This window comes from Muntiacus reevesi, chromosome 8 (assembly GCF_963930625.1).
Source record: "Muntiacus reevesi chromosome 8, mMunRee1.1, whole genome shotgun sequence".
NCBI lineage: Eukaryota > Metazoa > Chordata > Mammalia > Artiodactyla > Cervidae > Muntiacus > Muntiacus reevesi.
Window position 1 is genome coordinate 19,199,770 of NC_089256.1, and position 23,736 is coordinate 19,223,505.

Genomic DNA, 23,736 nt, shown 5'->3' on the forward strand with positions numbered 1-23,736 from the left:
AAGGACATACTAACCAGGCAGGAGGGAAAATCTAAATTTAAGTAACTCCATTTAAAAAATATAACATGTACCTAATAGAGAAAGATTTGTCCATAAGTTTTCCAGTTGCAGGATCTATAAATGCTAGTTTGAGGCAACAAAGTGTAGGGGGTCCAACCTCATATCGTATTCCAACTATTTTGACCAATTCTTGATCCTGTAACAGATATTTTAAAAAGGATATATGGTTAAAATAAAGCAATTCCTCAAGATGATTAATTCTCCCCATATTCCCAAATTAAGTCAACTCACAATTCAGGATTTCAAACCAGGGGAGGGATTTAATTTACCACTAATTACAGTCATTTTTTGCTAAATCTTCACATCTTTTTGAAGGTGTATTTAAACATTTTCAAATGTAAGCAATATGCTAAAATTAGGAAAAAAACACAACAAAGTATAAGGAGGAGGACACAAATCACCCATCAGCTCAGTATCTAAAGACAACCACTGTATACAATTGGAACTTTCTTCTGACATTCTTCTCTTTCTAGAGACACATTTTCATTTACATAATTTTGTATTATGCAAATCAAAATATATAATCATTTGGCTTACTATTCTTCAAAAATTTGATATTAAATTTCAACCTGATACACTGCCATAAATAGTTGTTTATATGAAAATCTACTGTGTGTTGTGACCTACTCCAGGCAGTTGGGGTAAGTAAGGCAACAGGAGAGGTTCCTGTTGTCAGAGAGCATCCTACTCATTAATGAGACTTCTCCCAATATCTGCTTCCTTAACGCTAACAGTATGAGATCATTCATCCACTTATTCACTGCACAAAACATTAGAGTTATAATATGCCAAAATGCTGAAAGTACAGTTGATTTTCATTATCTGCAGCATTCTTATTATTCTACAGGGCCACCTAAAACAGGGCATCAGTGAGTTCACAGTAAATACTGAACCACTGCTTCTGAAGGAAAAACAAGCTCAGGTTGCTACAAGTCACATTTCAGTCACCTAATTAATATAGTATCTTGTGTAATATGAATCTCGGTGTTAAAAAACCTTCTTTAATATATGTGCTGAGTCATTAACACTGGACTCAAAGCCAACAGCACACTATGACTCATGTCTCAGTGAAGCTAATCTAACACAGACCTTCTACATAAGGTACATCATCACTTTCTTGTTTTTAATAACACAAGACAGTACTTGAGCACTATGTTTGGGGACCATTTTAAACAGCAAGTCACCAACAAAAAAGCACAAAAACGTGAAAAAATTTAATGTGGCAATGAATAAAATGAAAAGAACACTTATTTACAACATGAGAGCTCAAAAGCAGCTCATCTTGTTCAACCTCAGCTAAGAAAAACGTTAGGCGGGCAAATCAAATTTTTGCCAAGCTATGCATGTCTCCAAAATGACTAGAAAGTATGCTGAATATTGATTCTGGTGTTACAAATGGTATACAGTGAATAGGCAAGCTGCAAAGAAAAATTCATGAAAAATGAGAATCAACTGTCCTCAGGTACACAGTAGTAAGAAAAGAGACATACATCTCAATGTATCTAAAGCCAACTGCACAGAAGCAGTGTTTTTTCACCTTCCACAGTTAATCAAAGTATTCAAAAATATGAAGCATAAAAAATAAAAATTACCTATAAAACTATTCTACATTTAATCACCACTGACATTTGTATTTATTTTGGTTGACCCCATCCCTTTAAAATTTTTTTGTAACTAAAACTGTAATTTCACACCCCCTTTTTCCTCTTACTGGTACATTATGAAAATGCAACATTCATTTAACAAATACTTTACAACTTTCAGTTACATGGTGGGCTCTACATAGTAACCAAATATAGAAACATATCATGATTTGGTTCATTCGGTATTGTGGGATATTTGGATTTTTTTTTTTTACTAATTTTTGGTTGTTATAAACAGTGATACGGAATTACCTTGCTCATAAATTTGTATGCACTTTTGGTTGTTTCCTAAATTACCAAAAGTAAAATCACTATTTTAAAGATGTAAATATTTTCAGTTTTAATTCTAATTACCAAGATATCCTCTAGGGAGCCTGGACTTGCTTCTTGCACCTTTATCATCAAGTTGAATAACTGTTAATAAACCAAAACCTTTGCTGCTACTTGTTAGAACATGGTATTTTTCTTTAAATGTTAAAAATATGTATACAAAGTACAGGGAAGCTGAAGTTTTTCCTGTACTTTATTATGTGTGTCATTGAAACTTTTTTACGAATATTTTTGTTTGTTTGCTTTTTGGAGACTTGCACTTCTTTTCAAAATCTGTCCTGGGTACAAGCATTTTTAAATTAATGGTAATATAGTCAAGATGCCTTCTAGCAGTATACAGAGTGTCCACCAATAAGCATGTCTTCTCATTAGACCTTAATGCTTAGCAGGTTAACAGCAAAAATGTTAAGGTGGAAATTAATGGAAAGATAGTAATATGGCATGCCTCCAGAGTGTCTCTTAAATGGATTTATGAATAACTACATATGAACGTGCTAAATGTTTAAGATTTCATAATGCCATCATCTTACCCTAAGATCCATTTTTCTCCATGGCTCCTTGTTAGGGTTTAGTTCATAAATGTTATTTCTTCTGACAGCCTCAATATAAGCTTCATGACCCTGTCGAAAATATATTACCTACAAAAGGGAAATAGACATTTAAAAATAAAAACCTAACAGTAATATTAATTTTATGATTTATATTCATATTTTTAAGCTCTGTAACTCTCACCTCATCACCCATTTGAGGAACAAAAGGAGATTTTCGAAGTGTGGTGTCAGTTATCCAAACTGGAGGATGAAATTCATATAAATGTTCCACGTCTGCAAGCTCTGTCTGAGTCATCCTCCGCAAATTCTGTCAAGGGGAAGAGTACAAAGTTTAATAGGCTAGAAAGTGGCAGCATGCAACTGTTTAATTGAAAACAAAATACCTTGGCTGTTTTATAAGCATGTCACCTAATGATTACTTTCTAATAGCATATATATTTGGTTCATACACACACAGGAACATTATCAGTTGTATAAGCATTGTAAATCTACTGAGCACTTTCTCCTGAATTTCTAACAGATTCTTCATAGCACTCACATTACATCCTATGAAGTGGGGCTAATTTCCAAGTAAACCCTCTTCAACAACCCTCTTTAACACACTAAGCATGCTTTGCCAAGACTCCACAGTGAATTTTACCACAGACTAATTATCTCAGGCAGTCTCCTCTAGATTTGAGGTTTTGAGACTGCTAATTTTACATGATTTCACTTACACGTGGAACTTAAAAGATAACACTAATGCACTTTTATAAAACAGAAACAGATTCACAGGCAGATAACAGACTTGTGGCTCTCAAGGGGAAGGGAGGTGGTAGAGGGATGGGCTGGGAGTCTGGGGTTGGTAGAGGCAAGCTATTACATACAGGATGGATAAACAACAGATCTACTGTATAGCACAGAGGACTATATTCAATATGCTGTGATAAACCATAATGGAAGAAAAATTTTTAAAAAAAGAGACTGGTAATTTTAAAACAGAACCACAAATTCTGATACTCTTCCTTTCCTCTTTAACAGGTGGAGCCCAAGTCTCCTCCACTGGAGTGTGGGCTCCAACTCCTTTTAACAAAGAGAAAAAAGCATAAGTAACAATGGGCAATTTCTAAGCCTAGGTCAGAAAAGGTTTAACCCTTGTTTACTTTTCATTCCATGTGTTCTGGGGACAATCTGCTACCAACTTAAGAAGACACTCAAGCATCCCTATGGAGAGACCCATGTGGTGAGGAACTGAGGCCACCAGCCAACTACCCCATGAACAAGCTTCAAAGATCCACCTCTGGTCAAGACTTCACAACACTGTGACCCACGCCAATATGATGACTACAACCTCATGAGTCAAAAATCAGCTAATCAGTTTCCAAATTCCTGATTCATTAAAACATGAAATAATACATGTTTGTTGATCTGTTATACAGCAAAAGATAACGAAATACAAAGACACAGCATCTTTAAATACTCAACAGGAGCACATGCACTATATGTATAACGAGGTACAGGGATGTTACAATTAGGAAAAAAGTACTAAGACAGAGCATGTCAAATGAAAACGGGAAACATGACAATAGCAGACAAAACAAGAAGGCCCTTAAAATGCCTGGAAGTATGTTTCTGGTGTTGAAATTGACAGGAGAAATAAGAGCTATGGTGGGGTTCTGAGCAAAATAGATCTTTCCCTCTGAAGTTACAGATTCAAAAAGGTGTTAAGTGCCAAGTTCAATTAAGAGCAGATTAGATAGTTTTAATAATAAAGAAGCTTTTCCAAAAGTAAGTTTGTTTGTATTTTACATTTGACTCCTGATGATACATTATGAGTCAAAATAATAATAATAATAATGAAGGCTCCAAATTCCCAAAGATATCCAATTTCTAAACATGGACATAATATAAACTATGAAAGTGTAGATAGATGTTATTTTTAAGGATATACTTTCGTACCTCTTTTTTAGGCTTATTTTCTTTCTTTCTCTTTCGTCTCCTTTTTGGAGGAGATAAATTCTCAGCAGACATTTCATCCTCTGAACTGCTGCAAAATCGAGTAATTCGTCGACGAGATGATGTTCGTAAAGGAGGCTGCAGGTGGATGCCTGCATCAGCTGTCCAGTCAGAATACCTAGAGGAAGAGTCACTGGAAAAGGAAAAGTTGTAAGTTGTATGGAACCAGAATCTAAGCCTGAATAGCAAATTAATCCTACAATCTTAAGAGAGATGGAGACAACAAGGAGGAAAGAAAAGAGCCTTGGAAGATTCAACTACCCTATCAATGAATACCGATGTGACCAAAGATCATGCAAAGAGAAAAACGTTCACTGACACTAGAAATTAGAAAAGGATTTAAGCTTGAGTAAATGTTTTTAAGTATAATTTGGATGAGACTTTACAGAAGACAACATCAAGAGCCAACTAATAATTCCCCCTTCCAAAAATGAAGTGTAGTTATGAAAACAGTAGAGACCCTGCAGAAAAGCAGCACTTTCCCTAAACTGCAGGAAGCTCAGAAATGTACTAGAAAAGTTAACTGGAATGACAGACCCGTCAGTGAGTATATTGAGAAGCACAAGGAAAGCAGAGCCATACCAAACAGAAAGTTGTAAGTGGGCACAGCTTCTTGCCAAGAAGGGGATTCTCCCTAATAGGAGAAAAGATCCCAGAGAGGGACAAGTCTTGGCCTACTCTGGAGCAAAAGCAGAGTCAAATAGGAAACTTAATCTTGAAAACTAGCCCCTGCCACACTGCCAGCTTTAGCAAACACAGAAGAGGACAAAGACCATCTACTGGGGCCATCGTAACCCAACCACATACCTCCCAAGCTCCATAAAACCCATATCCAAAAGCTATTCACTATAAATGTTATTTCTGCATTATCTTTTACACTATAAAAAGAGCTGTTTTAAAAATCTTAAGAGCATGTGCTTTATATAATAAAATTCACGATAAGTTGAATTCAAACATAAGGAATACAGAGACAGAAAGGCAAGGGTGGTGGTTGCCAGGGCAGGTGGGGTGGAGTAATGAATTGCTGTTCAGTGGATACATGTCTCAGTATTGCAAGACGAAATGAGCTCTGGAGACTGGATGCACAACACTGTAAATGTACTTAACACTACTGAACTGTACAGTTAAAAACAGTTACAATGATCAATTTCATGTTCTGTATATTTCCAACTAAAATTACATAAAAAAGACTGAGCACTAAAGAAATGATGCCTTCAAACTGTGGTGCTAGAGAAGACTCGTCTAGAGAAGACTCTGTCCAAGAGTCCCTTGAACAGCAAGGAGATCAAACCAATCAATCCTAAAGGAACTCAACCCTGAATACTGACTGGAAGAACTAATGCTGAAGCTGAAGTTCCAATACGTTAGCAACCTAATGTGAAGAGCCCACTCACTGGAGAAGCCCCTGATGCTGGTGAAGATTGAAAGCAGCAAGAGAAGGGGGTGACAGAGGATGAGATGGTTGGATGGCATCACCAACTCGATGGACATGGGTTTGAGCAAACTCCAGGATGTCCTTCATCATCGAAGGACAGGGAAGCCTGGGGTGCTGCAGTCCATGTGGTCACAAAAAGTTGGACACGACTGAGAGACTACAACAAACAAAACTAGACAAGTGTCCTAGAAGTGACTCCAGCTCCTAAGCCTAATGGGATAAAAGAAGACAAGAAAAGAAGCCAGGAGTATGATAATAGTAGTCTGTAAAGCAAAGTATCAGTGGAAATAAAAATACTCTGAGTTGTATTTAGGAGAGACAATCTTCTAGACATGGTGACAGAAATAATTATGAAGAGAGAATGACGTTTGGGTTTCTGGTTTGAGCATCGGCCAAGAAAGTTGACATTTATCAAGATGAGGAACAGATACTAACACCTTCATTTCCATGAATTTGGATACCAAAACTAAATAAAAGCTAGTATGTATGATAAAATAATGTTTATATTTTAAGGCAGGGCAAGGAAAATTCAACATAAAATTCTCTATGTGCATCCATTTGGGCCTTCCTCCCTAATGAGCAGTGGGCGTCAGCATTGTATGTTAGCCAGAGTCGCTCACAGACAGGAGTGCCTGCTCAATAGTAAAGATCCTTTTTTCTCCTTTATTCTGACGTTAGCAATTTAACTTCTTAAAAGAATAACCTGCTTTCCCAGCTCTGGAGGGGTCACACGTACTTAGTGCTCACTTTGTACAAGCTGACCTAGACTACGTATCCTTGGCGAGATTTACGTAAAATAGCAGAATGTCATCCCGATGGACCATCTTTTATCTTGAAATTGCACGTGACTGTGCCTTCAGCTTCCAACAGGCCCAACAGTTCTCAGAGCTTCCTGTGAATCTGCCTCCTGGTTATAATCCTTAGTTTGGCTTAATTGGTTAATATTCCCTTTTTCTTCTTGATTAATTAACTGAATTTCCATCAACATATGCAATAACTAATAATAAATTTAACAGTGATTTTACCATACAGACTTTGGATATTCCTCTTTATGAATGTAGCCCAAGGCTAAATTGCTATTTTGAGTACACATATTTACACTTTGGCTCACACGTTTTATAGTCAAACAAAATACCCAAAATATTCTCTACAGAAACAGCTGTTAATCCAGGTTTTTTCTCTTTTTAAATATATTAAAAACCCGGTAGATGAAAGCTCTTACATCTTGAATGTCACTCAAGTATGATTCCATTCAAGGTTATGACTAAAACGCTTAAAAGTTTAAAACAAGTAAAAACAGGTACCTTGAACTTTCACTGTCACTTTCACTTCTTCTATCACTTTTCCATTCTTCTTCTTCAGAAGAACAAGAACCTTCACTTTGATCACAAGAAGTCTCCTGATTTGTGGAAGGAGAAAAATAAAAATCTTGATCTCCAACTTTAAATAACACAACTCAAGAGAAACCACACAGTCCTTCTAACCAGGTAATAAAATATAATTAGGTAAACTTAAAACAAAAAGCAAGTGTCTTTACTACATCCCTTTTCTTATCAAAGAATTAGGCAAGAGAAAATATCTGTGAGACTTAACACTACTACTATTAACAAATAAAAAACTGATATAAGAGACCATTCTCTGAGCAAAGTTAATAAGAAGATAATGTAAACGTTCTCAGTGTTTCGAACTCAAGTCAGTGTTAAGACGTGGGCAGTAGCATCTCGTACACTCTCAGTTCTCTAATGACATATGATGTTGAGCACCTTTGAGAATGCTTATGTGCTATCTGTGTATCTTCTTTAACAAAGTGCCCGTTGGATCTTTTGTCGATTCTTAAATTTGATTATCTTTTTCTTGAATTTTAAAAATTCAAGTCCTTTATCCGATATGAGTTTTATAAACATCTTCTCCCAGTCTGTGGCTTGTCTTTTCATTCTCCTAACAGTATTTTTCAGGCTTTTCTATTGTCAGGTTTTTCTTTCATGGATCACAGCATTGAAATTGTATCTAAAATTCATCACACCCAAGGTCATCTAGATTTTTATTATATCTTTTAGAAATTTTATGATTTTCTATTACATTTACATTAAGTTTATGATAATTTGGAATTAATTTTTGTGAAACTGTGTCTAGATTTATTTTTTTCTTTTGCATGTGGCTATCCAGTTGTTCCATACCACTTGTTGAAAAGACTATGCCTTGTCCATTGAGTGGTCTTTGCTCCTCTGTCAAATCCTAATTGAGCCTATTTGTACTGGTCTATTTCTGGGTTTGTTATTCTATTCCACTGATCTATTTGTCTACTCTTTCACCAGTACCATGCTGTCTTAAAGACTGTACATTATTTATACTAAATCTTAAAGTCAGGTAGTAGCTATCAATTCTGTCCTTTTGTTGCTCTTCAGTATTGTTAGTTATTCTAGGTCTTTTTTATTTCCCCTCCAAACAAACCTCAGAATCTCTCTGCCAATATCCACAATATTAACTTGCTGGGACTTTGACTGGGACTGTGTTCATCTATAGATGAAGTTGGGAAGAAATAATATCTTAACAAAGATGTGGAGCACAGGAACTTTCATTCCCTGGTGATTGTAACACAGCCACTGTGGGTAAGAGATTGGCAATTTCTTACAGAGCTAAAAAGAAACTGATCAGAGAGGAAAATTAAACTCACATTACTAAAAAGGGGTCAATGTGAAAAGGCCACATACTTTTTGATCCAACTATTTAACATTTTAGAAAAGTCAAAACTATGGAAAATGGTAAAAAGATCAATGGTGCCCATGCTCAAGAAGACAAAGAAAGTGATGATTAAGTACAACAGAACGGGGTTTAAGACAATGGAACTATTCTGTATCTTATGGTAGATACCAAACATTATGCATCTGTCACACCCCATACAGCACAGTGATCCCTAATGTAAACTACAGAATTTAGTTAATGATAATGTATAAAACTGGTTCATGAGTTGTAGCAAGTGTACTATACTAAATCAAGATGTCATTAACAGGAAAGAGAAACCATATATGGGACCTATGTAATTTTTTTTAAACCTGAAACTACTCTAACATATAAAGTCTTTAAAGGAAGAAAGGGGAACAAACGACTAATTTCCACAACCCTAAAAGCTGCAGTCTACTTTAACTGCTGGTCTTTGCTGCTAAGCAGGTATTTTTTTGTTTTGTTGTGTTTTCAGCTGTACTGGGTCTTCGTTGCAGGGGGTGCAAGCAGGCTTTCTCTAGTTGTGGCGAGCAGAGGCTACTCTCTAGTCGCAGCGCACAGGCTTTTCATTGTGGTGGCTTCTCCTGTTGCAGACCACGGGCTCCAGGCACTCATGCTTCAGCAGTTATAGCTCATAGGCTTAGCTGCCCCAAGGCATGTGGGATCTTAGTTCCCAGACCAGGGATCAAACTTGTGTCCCTTGCATTAGGTAGGCATATTCTTAATCACTGGACTACCAGGGAAGTCCCCCGAAGCAGGTACTTTTAAACTGAGACACCACCTTTTCCTGTAACAGCCATTAAGTGCATCATAACAGATAATGAAAATGCCAGGGAGAAACAAAACTAAAAGAAAATATCAACTTTGCTCACTTCATTTGAAAATGCAAAGTAAACATATTCTAAAAAAAAATGTTTCTCAAAATGGGAGCCCAATGCCATTCAAGGAGTACAGATTCCTAGGCCTACCAATCTAGATCAACTGAACAGAAGTCTGCTTTTTATGTTCAAAATAGACTTCTAAAAAAGTCACAGTAATAATAAACTATTAAAATCTACTACCCAGAAACCACACATTCCGTAAAAAAATTTTACATGTTTTGTCTCAGTTAACTCTCAAAACACTTATGTAGACAAAGGCAGGGTTAAGACAAAGCCAATGAAACTTAAGTTTCAGAGGTTTTCAATTTAACTTGTCTATCAAGGCCTTGTGTCTACTTGTAACTCCCGAGGTCTTTTTCTAAAGGATGTCCCTAAATTAAACAAGATTCAAACCCCCAAAATCCTGGATCTATCCTGCCTATGAGTTTTATACTGTCCAGTCACTACCTGCCCACTAACTAAAGAACAACTGTGGACAAGGATGTGAAGAAACTGGAAACTTCATACACCACTGACTGGGAATATAAAATTCAGCCACTTTGGAAAACAGTCTGGCAATTCCTCAAAAGGTTAACTACAAAGTTACTATATGACCCAGCAAACTGACTACTAGATATAAACCAAAATGTAAACTTATGTCCTAACAAAACCCTGTACATAAATGTTAATAAGCAGCAATATTCACCACAGTCAAAAAGTAGAAACAGAACTTCCCTGGAGGTCCAGTGTTCAAGTATCTGCAGGGGATACCAGTTCAATCCCTGGTGCAGGACGATTCCACATGCCATGGGGTAACTAAGCCATGCACCTAGAGCCTGTGCTGCACAACAAGAGAAGCCGCCGCAACGAGAATCCCACACACCACACGAAGAGTAGGCCCTGCTCTCCCCAACAAGGGAAAGCCTGTGCATAGCAGCAAAGAACCAGTGCAGTCAAAACTTTTTTTTTCTTTAAGTAGAAATAATACAAATGCCCACTAGCTGATGAGTGGGTAAACAAATGGCAGTCTATTCCTATAATAGAATATAGGGCAACGAAAAAGAATGAAGTCCTGCTTATACAGGGAATCAGCCCTGAAAGCATTAAGTGAAAAAAGTCAGTCACAAGATCATTCTGTCTGTGTCTATTAAATGAAATGTCCAGAAAGCAAAAATTAACAGGAATAGAAAGATTAGTGGCTGCCAGGGGCTTGGAAGGAGTACAAGCCCATCCATGGAAGTATTTGCAAATGGGTATAAAGTTTCTTCTTAGGTGATTAAAATATTTTGAAATTAAACAGTGGTGGTGACAGCACAATTTTGTTTTTGTTTTTCTCGTTTATTTTTATTAGTTGGAGGCTAATTACAATATTGTAGTGGTTTTTGCCATACATTGACATGAATCAGCCATGGATTTACATGTGTTCCCCATCCTAATTCCCCCCTCCCACCTCCCTCCCCATCCCATCGCTCTGGGTCTTCCCAGTGCACCAGCCCTGAGCACTTGTCTCACACATCCAACCTGGGCTGGTGATCTGCTTCACCCTTGATAGTATACTTGTTTCAATGCTATTCTCTCAGAACATCCCACCCTTGCCTTCTACCACGGAGTTCAAAAGTCTGTTCTGTACATCTGTGTCTCTTTTTTCTGTTTTGCATATAAGATTATCATTACCATCTTTCTAAATTCCATATATATGCGTTAGTATACTGTATTGGACTTCATCTTTCTGGCTTACTTCACTCTGTATAATGGGCTCCAGTTTCATCCATCTCATTAGAACTGATTCAAATGAATTCGTTTTAATGGCTGAGTAATATTCCATTGTGTATATGTACCATAGCTTTCTTATCCATTCGTCTGCTGATGGCCATCTAGGTTGCTTCCATGTCCTGGCTATTATAAACAGTGCTGTGATGAACACTAGGGTGCACGTGTCTCTTTCAGATCTGGTTTCCTCAGTGTGTATGCCCAGGAGTGGGATTGCTGGGTCATATGGCAGTTCTATTTCCAGTTTTTTAAGGAATCTCCACACTATTCTCCATTGTAGCTGTACTAGTTTGCATTCCCACCAACAGTGTAAGAGGGTTCCCTTTTCTCCACACCCTCTCCAGCATTTATTGCTTGTAGACTTTCGGACAGCAGCCATTCTGACTGGTGTGTAATGGTACCTCATTGAGGTTTTGATTTGCATTTCTCTGATCATGAGTGATGTTGAGCATCTTTTCATGTGTTTGTTAGCCATCTGTATGTCTTCTTTGGAGAAATGTCTGTTTAGTTCTTTAGCCCATTTCACAATTTTGTTAATATTCTAAAACCACTGGACATTGTACATGGTATGGTACAAATGCTGTTCAAAATTGTTAAGAGAAATTAGTGCTCGCTTCGGCAGCACATATACTAAAATTGGAACGATACAGAGAAGATTAGCATGGCCCCTGCGCAAGGATGACACGCAAATTTCGTGACGCGTTCCATATTTTTTAAAGAACATTACAGCATACTAACACATATATATGGAATTTAGAAAGATGGTAACAATAACCCTATATGCAAAAAAGAAAGAGAGACACAGAAGTACAGAACAGACTTTTGAACTCTGTGGGAGAAGGTGAGGGTAGGATGTTTTGAAAGAACAGCATGTATATTATCTATGGTGAAACAGATCACCAGCCCAGGTGGGATGCATGAGACAAGTGCTCGGGCCTGGTGCACTGGGAGGACCCAGAGGAGTCGGGTGGAGAGGGAGGTAGGAGGGGGATCGGGATGGGGAATACGTGCAACTCTATGGCTGACTCATGTCAATGTATGACAAAACCCACTGAAATGTTGTGAAGTAATTAGCCTCCAACTAATAAAAAAAATTTTTTTTTTAAACTGTTAAGAGAAATTTAAAATGTGAAATTTCGTCTTAATCTCTAGAGAATACTATTGTTGTTAGTTTATTTTTTGTTGTTGTTAGTTTAGTCGCTAAGTCATGTCAGACTTTTTGCTGCACCATGAACTGTAGCCATTTCCCAGACAATAATACTGCAGTCCAGGGGATCTGCCTGACCCAGGGATCAAACCCACAAAAAAAAAAAAATAATAATAATGATAAAAATAAAAAATAGAATACTGTTATTTTTACATAATTTCAAGGTAGATTCAAAGTGAAGAATTAAGACAAATTATTATTCAAGATAATTTTATACGTTTTAAAGTTATGAAACTCACATGTCTTATGGAGCTTGAAGATTCATTTCCAGAAGATAACTCAAGCCGTCCAAGATTTCTTCTACCATAATTTGGATATTTACGCCTACATGTCCTCTGTCTAGACTGTGACATCAAAGTCACCGAATCAGACTGAAATACAAATGTGCAGATGAGAATAAACACTTAAATAAGTACAACCTTCAAAGAAATATTTATCATTCTATCAAGTCCCTAAAGGATTTAAGACAAAAATAATAATAGTAAGTTCAAAAAATAAAATATTCTTGAATGGGTATTTTTGCCACATATTGTTAGTCAAGATTGGTTGTTTTCTGCTTTTTTGTTTTCCTTTTTAACTTTTAAGATATTTAGATTCCACAGCTACTGGTCTGCAGTTGTTCTTAAAGGTATCAGCTGTGGCATTCCACTGTGGGAAAGAAACTGTCACACAACTCAGCACCTCTTTCTCAGCACAACAGAAAGTGGGCATGTGTGTGACAAACACAAGGTGAAAAAAAAAAAAAGAAAAAAAAAAGATATTTAGATAACATGGCTAAATTTAATAAGCACATTAGATCAGCATCTTCCAAACTGTATCATGTTAATTGGTTTACCATAAGATAATAACTACAGTCCAAAAAAAAGAAATCACTTTAAAGTATTTATCTTAGAAGTCAAAGTATATATTCCTATATTATGATGCAGTAACCAATCTTAAGAAATGTATCACTGTGTGAATACACAGAGAGAAATATCTGAAATGATCCTTAAATAACAATACAACTTATTTTCAGGTTTTAACTTTTTGGATGATTTGTTGTCAGTACTTTTCAGTTGTGCTTAAATTTTTTTTATGTGTGTGTGCTTGAATTTTTAAAAATACTTTTTAATTAACAAAATAACTGAATAATCTTTTAAAATCAGCCAAGTAAAATAGCTAGATTGAAAGGGCAGCAGTGGGGGGTGAAGGGGGGAGGAGTATGCTATTTCTCACACACCAAAATCATGTATTCATGTATGTGAAAGCACTCCGTGAAAGTATATATTCCCAGAACTGATATACAAAATCAATTTTCATGTTAGTGCCATCTTTTTATAACCATGAGGGTGTTTTATCAACATATCCTGGCTGATTTTAAAACAACTCCTTTCCTTAATCTGCCAGTACTTTTTTTGTTAAAGCAACAATTCCTATTAATGAATTTCATGACTAAGAATATATAAATCAGAGGGACCAAAAAACTACCAATAAGAACAAGAAAATCTGTCAAAATATAATTTTTTTAAAAAGTTTGAGGGCACTATATACCTAGTAAGTCTATGAAGATTTACAAGACCAATACACACAAAAAAGTTATCAGCAATGTAAAAGAACCCTAGATTTTCACTCTGGAAGAGGAAGTCAAAAGATTTAGCAGATAAGCAAAAAACTGACAGACTGAATTCTTGAGTTAGGCTAACAAAAATTGCAATCCAGAGTCTCCTACATATAGGTAAGAAACTCAAGCTTTGGCTGTCAGCCCAAAGGACTACAATCTAGACTATAAGTAAACTACAGACCAACAGTAACCCCAAGGAATTAAAAGTCCATCCTTGTCTGCGTTAAGGCGATACAAGCTTGAAAGAGGCCCAAGTAGCTCATGAGAAGCAAATTATACGTGGAGTAAAAACATTCTGAGACTTCAAATCATCTCTAACCTCTAACATTCAATGAAAAACCACAGGGAACAGGATTTCCCTGGTGGTCCAGCAGTTAACAAACCCCCTGCCAATGCAGGGGACAGAGGTTCAATCCTTGGTCCAGGAAGATTCTACATACTGCAGGGCAACTAAGGCTGTGCACCACAACTATTTGAAGCGCACACTAGAGCCTGTGCTCTGCAACAAGGGAAACCACCACAATGAGAAGCTTGCACACCACAACTAGAGAGTAGCTCCCACTCACCACAACTAGAGAAAGCCCATGGGCAGCAATGAAGACCCAAAACAGTCATAAATAAATAAATAAAACACAGGCAACAAAGAAAATGTAACTGTAAAAAAAGAAAAAAAAATCAATACTGAATGGAAACGTATCAACAGGGGAATAAGATACTGAAATAATCAAATAAATAACTAGGGTTTTTTAAATAACTAGGGCTAATTTTCAAGGAAATAAATAATGAGAACTTCAGAAAATGGAAAATTCTGAACCAAAAAAAAATACAATGAAACTAAAAATACAAATTTAATAGCAGATTACACACAGCTGCAGAGAACTAACTAAATGGAATATATTCAGTCAGAAAAAAATGCAGAACAGCAAGAAACAGCCTAGAAACAAAAGAGATACAAAATAAGAGACAGAAAAGTAAAGGATAAAAACATACTATGCAAACACTAGCACAAATACCTTCATACAAAAGAATCTGAAGACTAAAGCACTACTACAGATAAATTCGTAATGATAAAAGGTTCAATTCAGTAGGAAGAAGGAAAACTCTAAATATGTACACATATACACACCACATGATATAGCTTCAAACTACATAAAAAACAAGCAGAATCAAAGATATCTACAAACACAGTGATATTTTAACACACATCTCATCTTATAATGATATTTTAACACACATCTCACCTTCCTTATAGAAGATTTTAATCATTTTGAAACCACATGTGGCATTAACTACTACAGCTGAATATACACATATTATAAGCTCCAATAATTTTGCTCTAGTGCATATACTCAAAAGAAATACATACACGGATACCAAGAAATATGTACAAAATGTTCAAAGCAGTATTCCTAAGTTATTATTCATAATATGAAAACAATCCAAATGTCCTTTAAGAACAAATTAAACAGCAACATGCTCATTGTGTGAATACTATCCAATAATGAAAACAACTCAACTGCAACTACTCACAGCAAAGATAAATCTCACAAGATCAAATGCAAGCCAGATACAAAATATTACATATACATACTGTATGATTCCATTTAGATCAGTATTTATCCTTTTTAACTTTGTAACTGTTTCTTGAATAAATTTTTGATGTAACTTAATTAGATTGTAAAATATCAAATTACATACCCACATTAGAAACATGAATATATGTGCTATGCTATGGTTGGTCATTCAGTCATGTCTGACTCTTTGCAACCCCATGGACTGTAGCCTGCCAGGCTCCTCAGTCCATGGGGATTCTCCAGGCAAGAATACTGGAGTGGGTTGACTTGACCTCCTCCAGGGGATCTTCTCAACCTAGGGATCAAACTCAGGTATCCCGCATTGCAGGTGGATTCTTTACCATCTGGGCCAGCAAGGAAGCCCAAGAATACTGGTGTGTGTAGCCTATTCCTTCTCCAGGGGCTCTTCCTGACCTTGGAATTGAACTGGGGTCTCCTGGATTACAGGCAGATTCTTTACTGTCTGAGCCAGCAGGGAAACCCAAGAATACTGGAGTGGGTAGCTTATCCCTTCTCCAGGGGATCGTCCTGACCCAGGAATCGCACCGCGGTCTCCTAGATTACAGGCAGATTCTTTAACAGCTGAGCTACTAGGGAAGCCCTCGATGAATATATAACAGCACTGTAATCAGATTTTTTTAAAACTATTTCATAACTTATTTTTTCAGCAAAAACAATTGAAAAAATTGATTTCTTAAAAATTTTAGTTAAATTTAACTTTGAAGTTTTTTCAAGAGGAAATACCCTAACTAAAGCTGAAGTTATACTCATTCAGATAGTCAACATTTTCTTCTTTTCAGTACTTTACATAGTAACAGCTTGAATTACTTTTAAATTAATAAGATAGAGACGGTTTTTATTTAATTCTTAAAGCCCAAGTCACAAACAAAGGCACTGTTTATGTGGCATCAAGACAGTGAATGTGGCAGCCAGGCACACACAGGCCATTTCTCACGATACAGTCATAAGACTAAATGATCAACTGAGAGAGAAACCCTGCAAACACAACCATTGTTCCCCACAGTTTTGTAGCACTTATCTTGCATATATTTTGTGTAAATTCCATTAACTTGCTAATGCTTCATATATGATAGTTATGAAAATCTAAAATGAGCAATTAAACACTAAGGAATAAGATTTTTCTCAAGTGGGTCTGGGCTTGGAATGATCACATACCTAAGATTTTTTAGATAGCTAAGATTTTTAATAAATGCATGATTTAAAAAACATCAGAAACAGACAAAGCTAACCAGCATCTTTAGAAGTCAAACAGTTGATTACCTTCAGGAGAAAGGAGAAGTAATTGAGAATGGAAACAAAATGCTTTTGATGGGCTCATAATGTTCTAGTGATTATTAAGAACGTAATCATTTTTTCTTTTTTCTTCTTAGGCCACGCCATGAGGCATGCAGGATCTCATTTCCCCGATCAAGGACTGAACCCAAGCCTCCCAGGCCGTCTGTATTGGGAATGGGGAGTTTTAACCACTTAACCACCAGGGAAGTCCTGACAATAATTTTCTAGAATCCTTTAGCACTCTCAGGCATTAGGCTACTTCCTGCAAGTTTCAAGTCACTTTTCCTAACAGCTGTACAACTTTAAGTCTACCATTTAAAGTCCCAAATAGAAGACAAATATTACTAATATTCGCATTGATAAAAAAGAAAACTATAAATTTCAGTTCAATTTCTAATTTGTTTATTCCTAAGAAAATGGAATTTAAGTTACCTTTTGTGAGAACTGGAGAGTCTTCCTCTTTCTTCCAATTATATAAAGATTTCTTTCTTGTTCACCTTTCTCTATTCTGAAGTCTTCCAACTTCCTACAAATTTAAGTACACAGTTATATTAGTTACAGATAAATAAAGGATATATAGAGAAAAAAAGCACAATTCTGGGAATCATAAGTTACTTTTTTAATTATTAAGAAAATTCCTCAAGTTATAATAAAACAAGTCAAATAGTAGTTTGCAAGGAACTTAATATAAACAATATCTTACAGGCAACTATCTAACACAGAAATATTCATTCATTTATGTTCTGCTTGGCCCTATGAGGACCAATCTGAACAGGATCTCTCACATTAGCTACTCAAAATATACCTATGATTTTTCAAAATTGCAATTCTAGTCTCTAAAGAAAAAATAAGAGCAGAATCCTTCTCCAAACTTAACACTTCTCATTTTATAATTTCTAGAAACCAGAACAGCAATGTTACTGGTTCTTCTAATCACCTATATTTCACTCACATGACACAAAAGAAAATTTATAATGCTGCTGTGACCAATTACAGAGCAAGGGGTCTTTGGCAATGAAGATCATTTTCCTTCTTCACCACTAGAGAGTTCAAGTAACTAAATGTCTTTTTTCTCAAATATGTTGTTGAAAACATGGCTTTATGCTTTGTGTGCTCACTTTAAAATTCCACTAGAAAAGTTTCAAAACTGACTTTGTACCCATGCTCTAAGATATAAGTGAACACTGAAATGAGTATAAGCATAAATGATATAAAGACAAAGACTGATTTCCAAGGAAATCACTTTTTTCTCAAAATACATTAGCAGCCCACACTCATATGACAGCCAAACATCATCCACAGGGGAGTTCTAAATCAGACTCCCCTTTACAAGTAATCAATTTCACCAGCAGTATATGTATTTAAGGAACTACCATGAGGTTTTTTACTTGTAGCCAAATGAAACTCCCACCCTATACCTGTACACCTCCCTTTATTTGACAGTGAACCACTACACACAGTTTATTTTCAATCAATAATAAAGCAAAGGAAGATTCTAGATCTTCAAAAGTACCACGCTCAACTGTATGTGATTCCACACCTATGTGAGGTGGTCAGTTAAGAAAAGTAACATTATGACAGATCACAATATATATATGTGATTCACTCATTCATTTAGAATGAACATAATTTCTATTTACTGGATTTAGACAAACTATATACCTGAACTTTAGCCCCAAACAGAACCATGCCATGCCCTGCTAAGTCACTTCAGTCATGTCCGACTCTTTGTGACCCCATGGACTGTAGCCCGCCAGGCTCCTCTGTCCATGGGATCCTCTAGCCAAGAATACTGGAGCTGCCATGCCCTCCTCCAGGGGATCTTTCCAACCCAGGGAATTCTGAGACTTCCCTGGTGGCACAATGGATACGAATCTGCCTGCCAGTGCAGGGGACACCAGGATTCAACCCCTGGTCCAGGAGGATTCCACATGCCTTGGAGCAAATAAGCACATGCACCAAAACTATGGAGACTGTGCCCTAGAGCCTGTGCTCTGCAACAAGAGGAGCCACTGCAATGAGAAGCCTGCACACCACAATAAGAAGCCCCAACTTGCCACAGCTAGAGAATGCCTGCACCCAGCAAGGAAGATACAGCATCACCAAAAATAAATAAAAGTATTTAAAAAAAACAAAAGAAATGCTTGTTTAAGGAACTATTCTTTAGGACTTTCATTTCTGATAACTGTTTGCTTCCCTTGATTTTGACAACAAAAAGTATAGCAAAATGACACTTTCAGTTTCAATGATCATGCAACTCAAGACAAATTTTAAGGCTTAATTATAGCATACTACATACATGGTGGTGATTTTCTGTATTTCTTATTCCAATTTCAGATTTTGCTTTTCACCAGTTTACTGTATACTTATAAACATTCTGAAATTCACTGTATAAAATAGAAGTATCATAAAATACTAATCCCTGACTCTTCTGGCTAAGCACATGAAAACTTACACAAAATTATCTTCAAGGTATTAGTTATTACGAGACACAAACATGACAGAATGCTGAAAGGTTTTAGATATCAACAAAAATAGTATCTGCTGCCTCCATTTTGGTACCTTGAAAACCAGTATAGTACAATTCAGTACAAGGAAAATCCTACCATCCACAGCATACTTAGGAGATATCATTTCTCCCTAAAAGAGAATAGGGTTACTTAAGAGGAAAGACTGATCCTAGATCTAGGTAAAGAAATTTACAAAATGAATCTGTAACCCTGTCATGCCTGACATCAAAGACGATATGCAAGGCTACTACGTCATTTCAAAAGGACTCCAGGGCCAACTTGCAGAAGCTCCTCCTAGCCAGAGATGGAAAAACTTAAATATCAATAAGGACATTAGAAATAGCTATATCACAACAGTGTGATTAATACAGTGAAAAACACAAACACATATGAACTGGCCACTCTAGGACATAAAGGAATAAATTTTTATTTTGAAGGTAAATAAAGCACAATCAGCAAGCATTATCCTGCTTTTTATACAAACTTTACTACTAGATGATCAAATAATAGAAGTGGGTAAATTTTTGTTTAGAAGTATCCAAGATAATAAAGAACTCAGAGCTGAAATATCACTCTTTTATAATCTCTAAAGAATTAATGCATCTTTGGTAGTCAGCATCAACACCTGCTACCACACACACACACAAAAAAAAGGAAATTATGTGCCTTCTGATGGAATTTTACCACTTATGAAATAATCTCACATAAAACTAAAAATAAGACATTTGGAATAACTAGAAATTTAAACACTGGCTATTTGGTTCTATTGAGGAATTGTTGTGTTTTTTTTTTTAAGATATGACAATGGCACTATGGTTTTAAGATAAGTAATTATCTTTAGAAATTACATACTGATAAACTTTTGGACAAAATGGAAGTCTGAAACATCCTTCAAAATAATACTGAAGGAAGAAAAGGCAGGTGTTTATGTAGATGAAACAAGATGAGTTATGAAAAAACTTACCACAGTAAAAAGTTAGAGAACACTTATGACATTTTCCTACCACAATTAAAATATATCCCAATCCATTACTAAAATATATGTATATGATTATTTATACCATTAAAAATTTAACTGTGTGTAAATAACCATATAGATATATTTTCATAGATATAAACAATATTAATAGATATCCTAAAACAAACCTAAATATGCCTAGTGGTACCTCTGGGACAACCACTCTTCGCTTCCAGGCCTGCAGGTCACGCTCCGTAGCCATCTGACTGCGCGGAGCATTCTGGTGCATCTGACGGACACCTTCCACTTGTCCACTACGACGCAGACCAATATTTGGAGGAGACTGGATGTCTAAGCTTAATCTTCTAAAACCTAGGAAAAAGTTGTAAAGAATGACTGCAAAACAAACTTCAATCTAATGTGCATATACATTCCTAACATGATACGAACCAAAATAAAAGATCTACTGAAAAAACTTTGGAAAAAAGAACTTTTAATGTGACTGAGATTAAAATGTAGAATACAAAACATGACTATTAACGTCATTTTCCATTTTTACTAGACTTTCTGAATTTTATGTTACAAGCATTTTCTATAATAATGTTATACTTGCAGTCCTAAAAATCTTGCCTTTCTCAAAACTGCAAGCTAAAATATCATCTTTCTGGAAAAATCAGCAATGCAAATAAATGTCTCAAACTGTGGTGGCTTGATAATAAGAGATCTAATAACAAACATTATTTATGACCTAAAGAGATAATCTAAGCACTCAGGCAGGCAGCCTGCCAGAGACCATTATTAAAAATTCACAAAAATGTGAAGTGGGGAAATGCCAGCAGCACCTGAAGTGGAGCTCGGGTAACAGAGCAATGTGAACAACACAGAGCCCTGAGCCTGCGCAGAGCTGGGAAGGCTCACAGGAGGCCGCAGGGTAACCTCCAGGAGCTGCAAGTCACAAAGGATGGAGACCACACTGAGGGGTTGTGGGGGGAAGCCCAGGCAAGTACTTGTTTCCTTAAAATACAAGGTGTGCACAGGGAACTCTCCTCAATGCTCTGTGGTGACCTAGATGGAAAGAAATTCCAAAGAAGAGGGGATATATGTATATGCATAGCTAATTCACTTTGCTGCACAGAAGAAATTAACACAATGTTGTAAAGCAACTATACTCAAATTAAAAAAATTTTTTTTTAAAGAAAGTAAAAAAAAAAAAAAAAAAAAAAGAGTGAAGAGGACCCTGCTACTAACTGGGGGCTATATACTTTTTGGCCACCTCATGTGAAGAGTTGACTCATTTGAAAAGACCCTGATGCTGGCAAAGATTTAAGGCAGGAGGAGAAGGGGATGACAGAGGATGAGATGGTTGGATGGCATCACTGACTCCATGGAGATGAGTTTGAGTAAACTCCAGGAGTTGGTGATGGACAGGCAGGCCTGGCGTGCTGTGGTTCATAGGGTCTCGAAGAGTCAGACATGACTGAGCAACTAAACTGAACTGAACTGAAGGAGGCTATTAAGTTTTACTTCAAATACGCCAGCTCTCCGTGTCTAGGATAAAATTCAAATATGAGTGAATGTAACTTCTGCACTCTTCTACATATAACATTCTGTTTACTGATCAAATGTGAACCAGTTTGTACTGCACAACACACTATACTTCATCTATTAAAAATTGTTAAGTGAGCCTTCTATTAATCCAAAATTTATATTAAAACATACTGATGTTTAAGAAACACTTTTTGCATTTAGAACTAAAAATAAATTCTAAATTCAACTGCCCAAGTCACAGCATTATTCTCCAACAATTTGAAGAAAACATATACACAGGTAACTTATCTCAGGTTACTTTTCATACTTGCTGTTCAAAGTATGAAAAGTAACATGAGTGACCATAAACAGATTAATTACAAAGAACTGTTATTCCACATAGTGGAATACTATGAAGCTATACAAAGGAATGAAGAAGAGTTCCATGAATGGATAGGAGCGATTTATAGAACATACTGTAAAGCAAAAAAACAAGGTGTGCAGAAGAATTCATACATATCTTGTGTCACTTGCTCTGATGCACTGAGATAAACACAGCAGCAACTATGTAGTGTGTGTGTATGTTAGTTGTGTAGTCGAATCCGACTCTTCGCAACCCCATAGACTGTAGCCCACCAGGACCCTCTGTCCGTGGGATTCTCCAGGCAAGAACACTGGAGTGGGCTGCCATTTCCTTCTCCAAAAGAAACTACAGAAAGGAAAAAAGTGAAGTCCCTCAGTCATGTCCAACTCTTTGCGACCCCATGGACTGTAGCTTACCAGGCTCCTCCATCCATGGAATTTTCCAGGCAGGAGTACTGGAGTGGGTTGCCATTTCCTTCTCCAGTATTCTTGCCTAAAATATTGAACCTGAATCCAATTATAAGATAATTAGACACATTCAGGGACTTGAGGGAAAATCTGTGAAATAACAGGCCTGCACCCTCGTAAGTACCAACGCCATGAGGGAACTATTCTAAATTAGGAGGGATAATAACTAAGCACAACAACCAAGGCTTGATTAAATCCTAAAATTTTAAAAAGCTCTGAAGGGCAATTTTGGAACAAGTGATGAAATATGAAGACTGTACATTAAGTAGCAGTATTTTATAGTTTGTACACTGTATAGTATTATAGTTTGTTGACCTACGATCACTGTATTATGAACGTATAAAAATGTTTCTGGTTCTTGGAAGATACAGAATCATGTCTGAAGGGATAAAGTTCACAGTATCTCCAACTTGCTCTAAAATTTACGAAAAAGAATACCAGAGACAGAAATTATTTCAAGTGTATATGAGAACCATACAAGACTGTTAATATCATTTGTTTGAGATTAGCAAACTCTCAAAAGTACCCAAAAATCCATCAAGAGATTGAGTGAATAAAATCAGATATAGGCATACAACAGAGTACACAACAGTCAAAATTAATCCAATGCAATAACTGATCAGTCTTAAAAATACAGCATTCTAATGGCAGAAAGTGAAGAGGAACTAAAGAGCCTCTTGACGAGGGTGAAAGAGGAGAGTGGAGAAGCTGGCTTAAAACTCAGCATTCAAAAAACTAAGATCATGGCATCCAGTCCCATCACTTCATAGCAAATAGATGGGAAAATAGTGGAAGCAGTGACAGATTTTGTTTACTTGGGCTCCAAAATCATTGCAGATGATGACTGCAGCCATGAAATTAAAAAACG

General features: G+C 36.4%; 1 protein-coding gene and 2 non-coding genes across 4 annotated transcripts in view; 2 read left to right on the top strand and 1 right to left on the bottom strand.

Moving 5' to 3' along the window:
• BRWD1 (bromodomain and WD repeat domain containing 1) overlaps window positions 1–23,736 on the bottom strand; it is a 123,926-nt gene that overhangs the window by 47,074 nt on the left and 53,116 nt on the right. For both annotated transcript variants that reach the window (XM_065942844.1, XM_065942845.1), the window contains exons 19-26: window positions 20,699–20,882; window positions 17,475–17,568; window positions 12,812–12,943; window positions 7,319–7,413; window positions 4,523–4,712; window positions 2,766–2,891; window positions 2,564–2,671; window positions 72–196 (exon numbers count right to left, since the gene is read on the bottom strand). In XM_065942844.1, coding sequence (XP_065798916.1) covers window positions 72–196; window positions 2,564–2,671; window positions 2,766–2,891; window positions 4,523–4,712; window positions 7,319–7,413; window positions 12,812–12,943; window positions 17,475–17,568; window positions 20,699–20,882 — 1,054 coding nt within the window. The remainder of the gene's footprint in view (window positions 1–71; window positions 197–2,563; window positions 2,672–2,765; window positions 2,892–4,522; window positions 4,713–7,318; window positions 7,414–12,811; window positions 12,944–17,474; window positions 17,569–20,698; window positions 20,883–23,736) is intronic.
• Window positions 11,972–12,079, top strand: LOC136173819 (U6 spliceosomal RNA). Its single transcript, XR_010664299.1, has one exon. It is a non-coding gene; the product is annotated as a U6 spliceosomal RNA (small nuclear RNA).
• On the top strand, window positions 13,167–13,300 carry LOC136173888 (small nucleolar RNA SNORA41). The gene has a single exon (XR_010664353.1). It is a non-coding gene; the product is annotated as a small nucleolar RNA SNORA41 (small nucleolar RNA).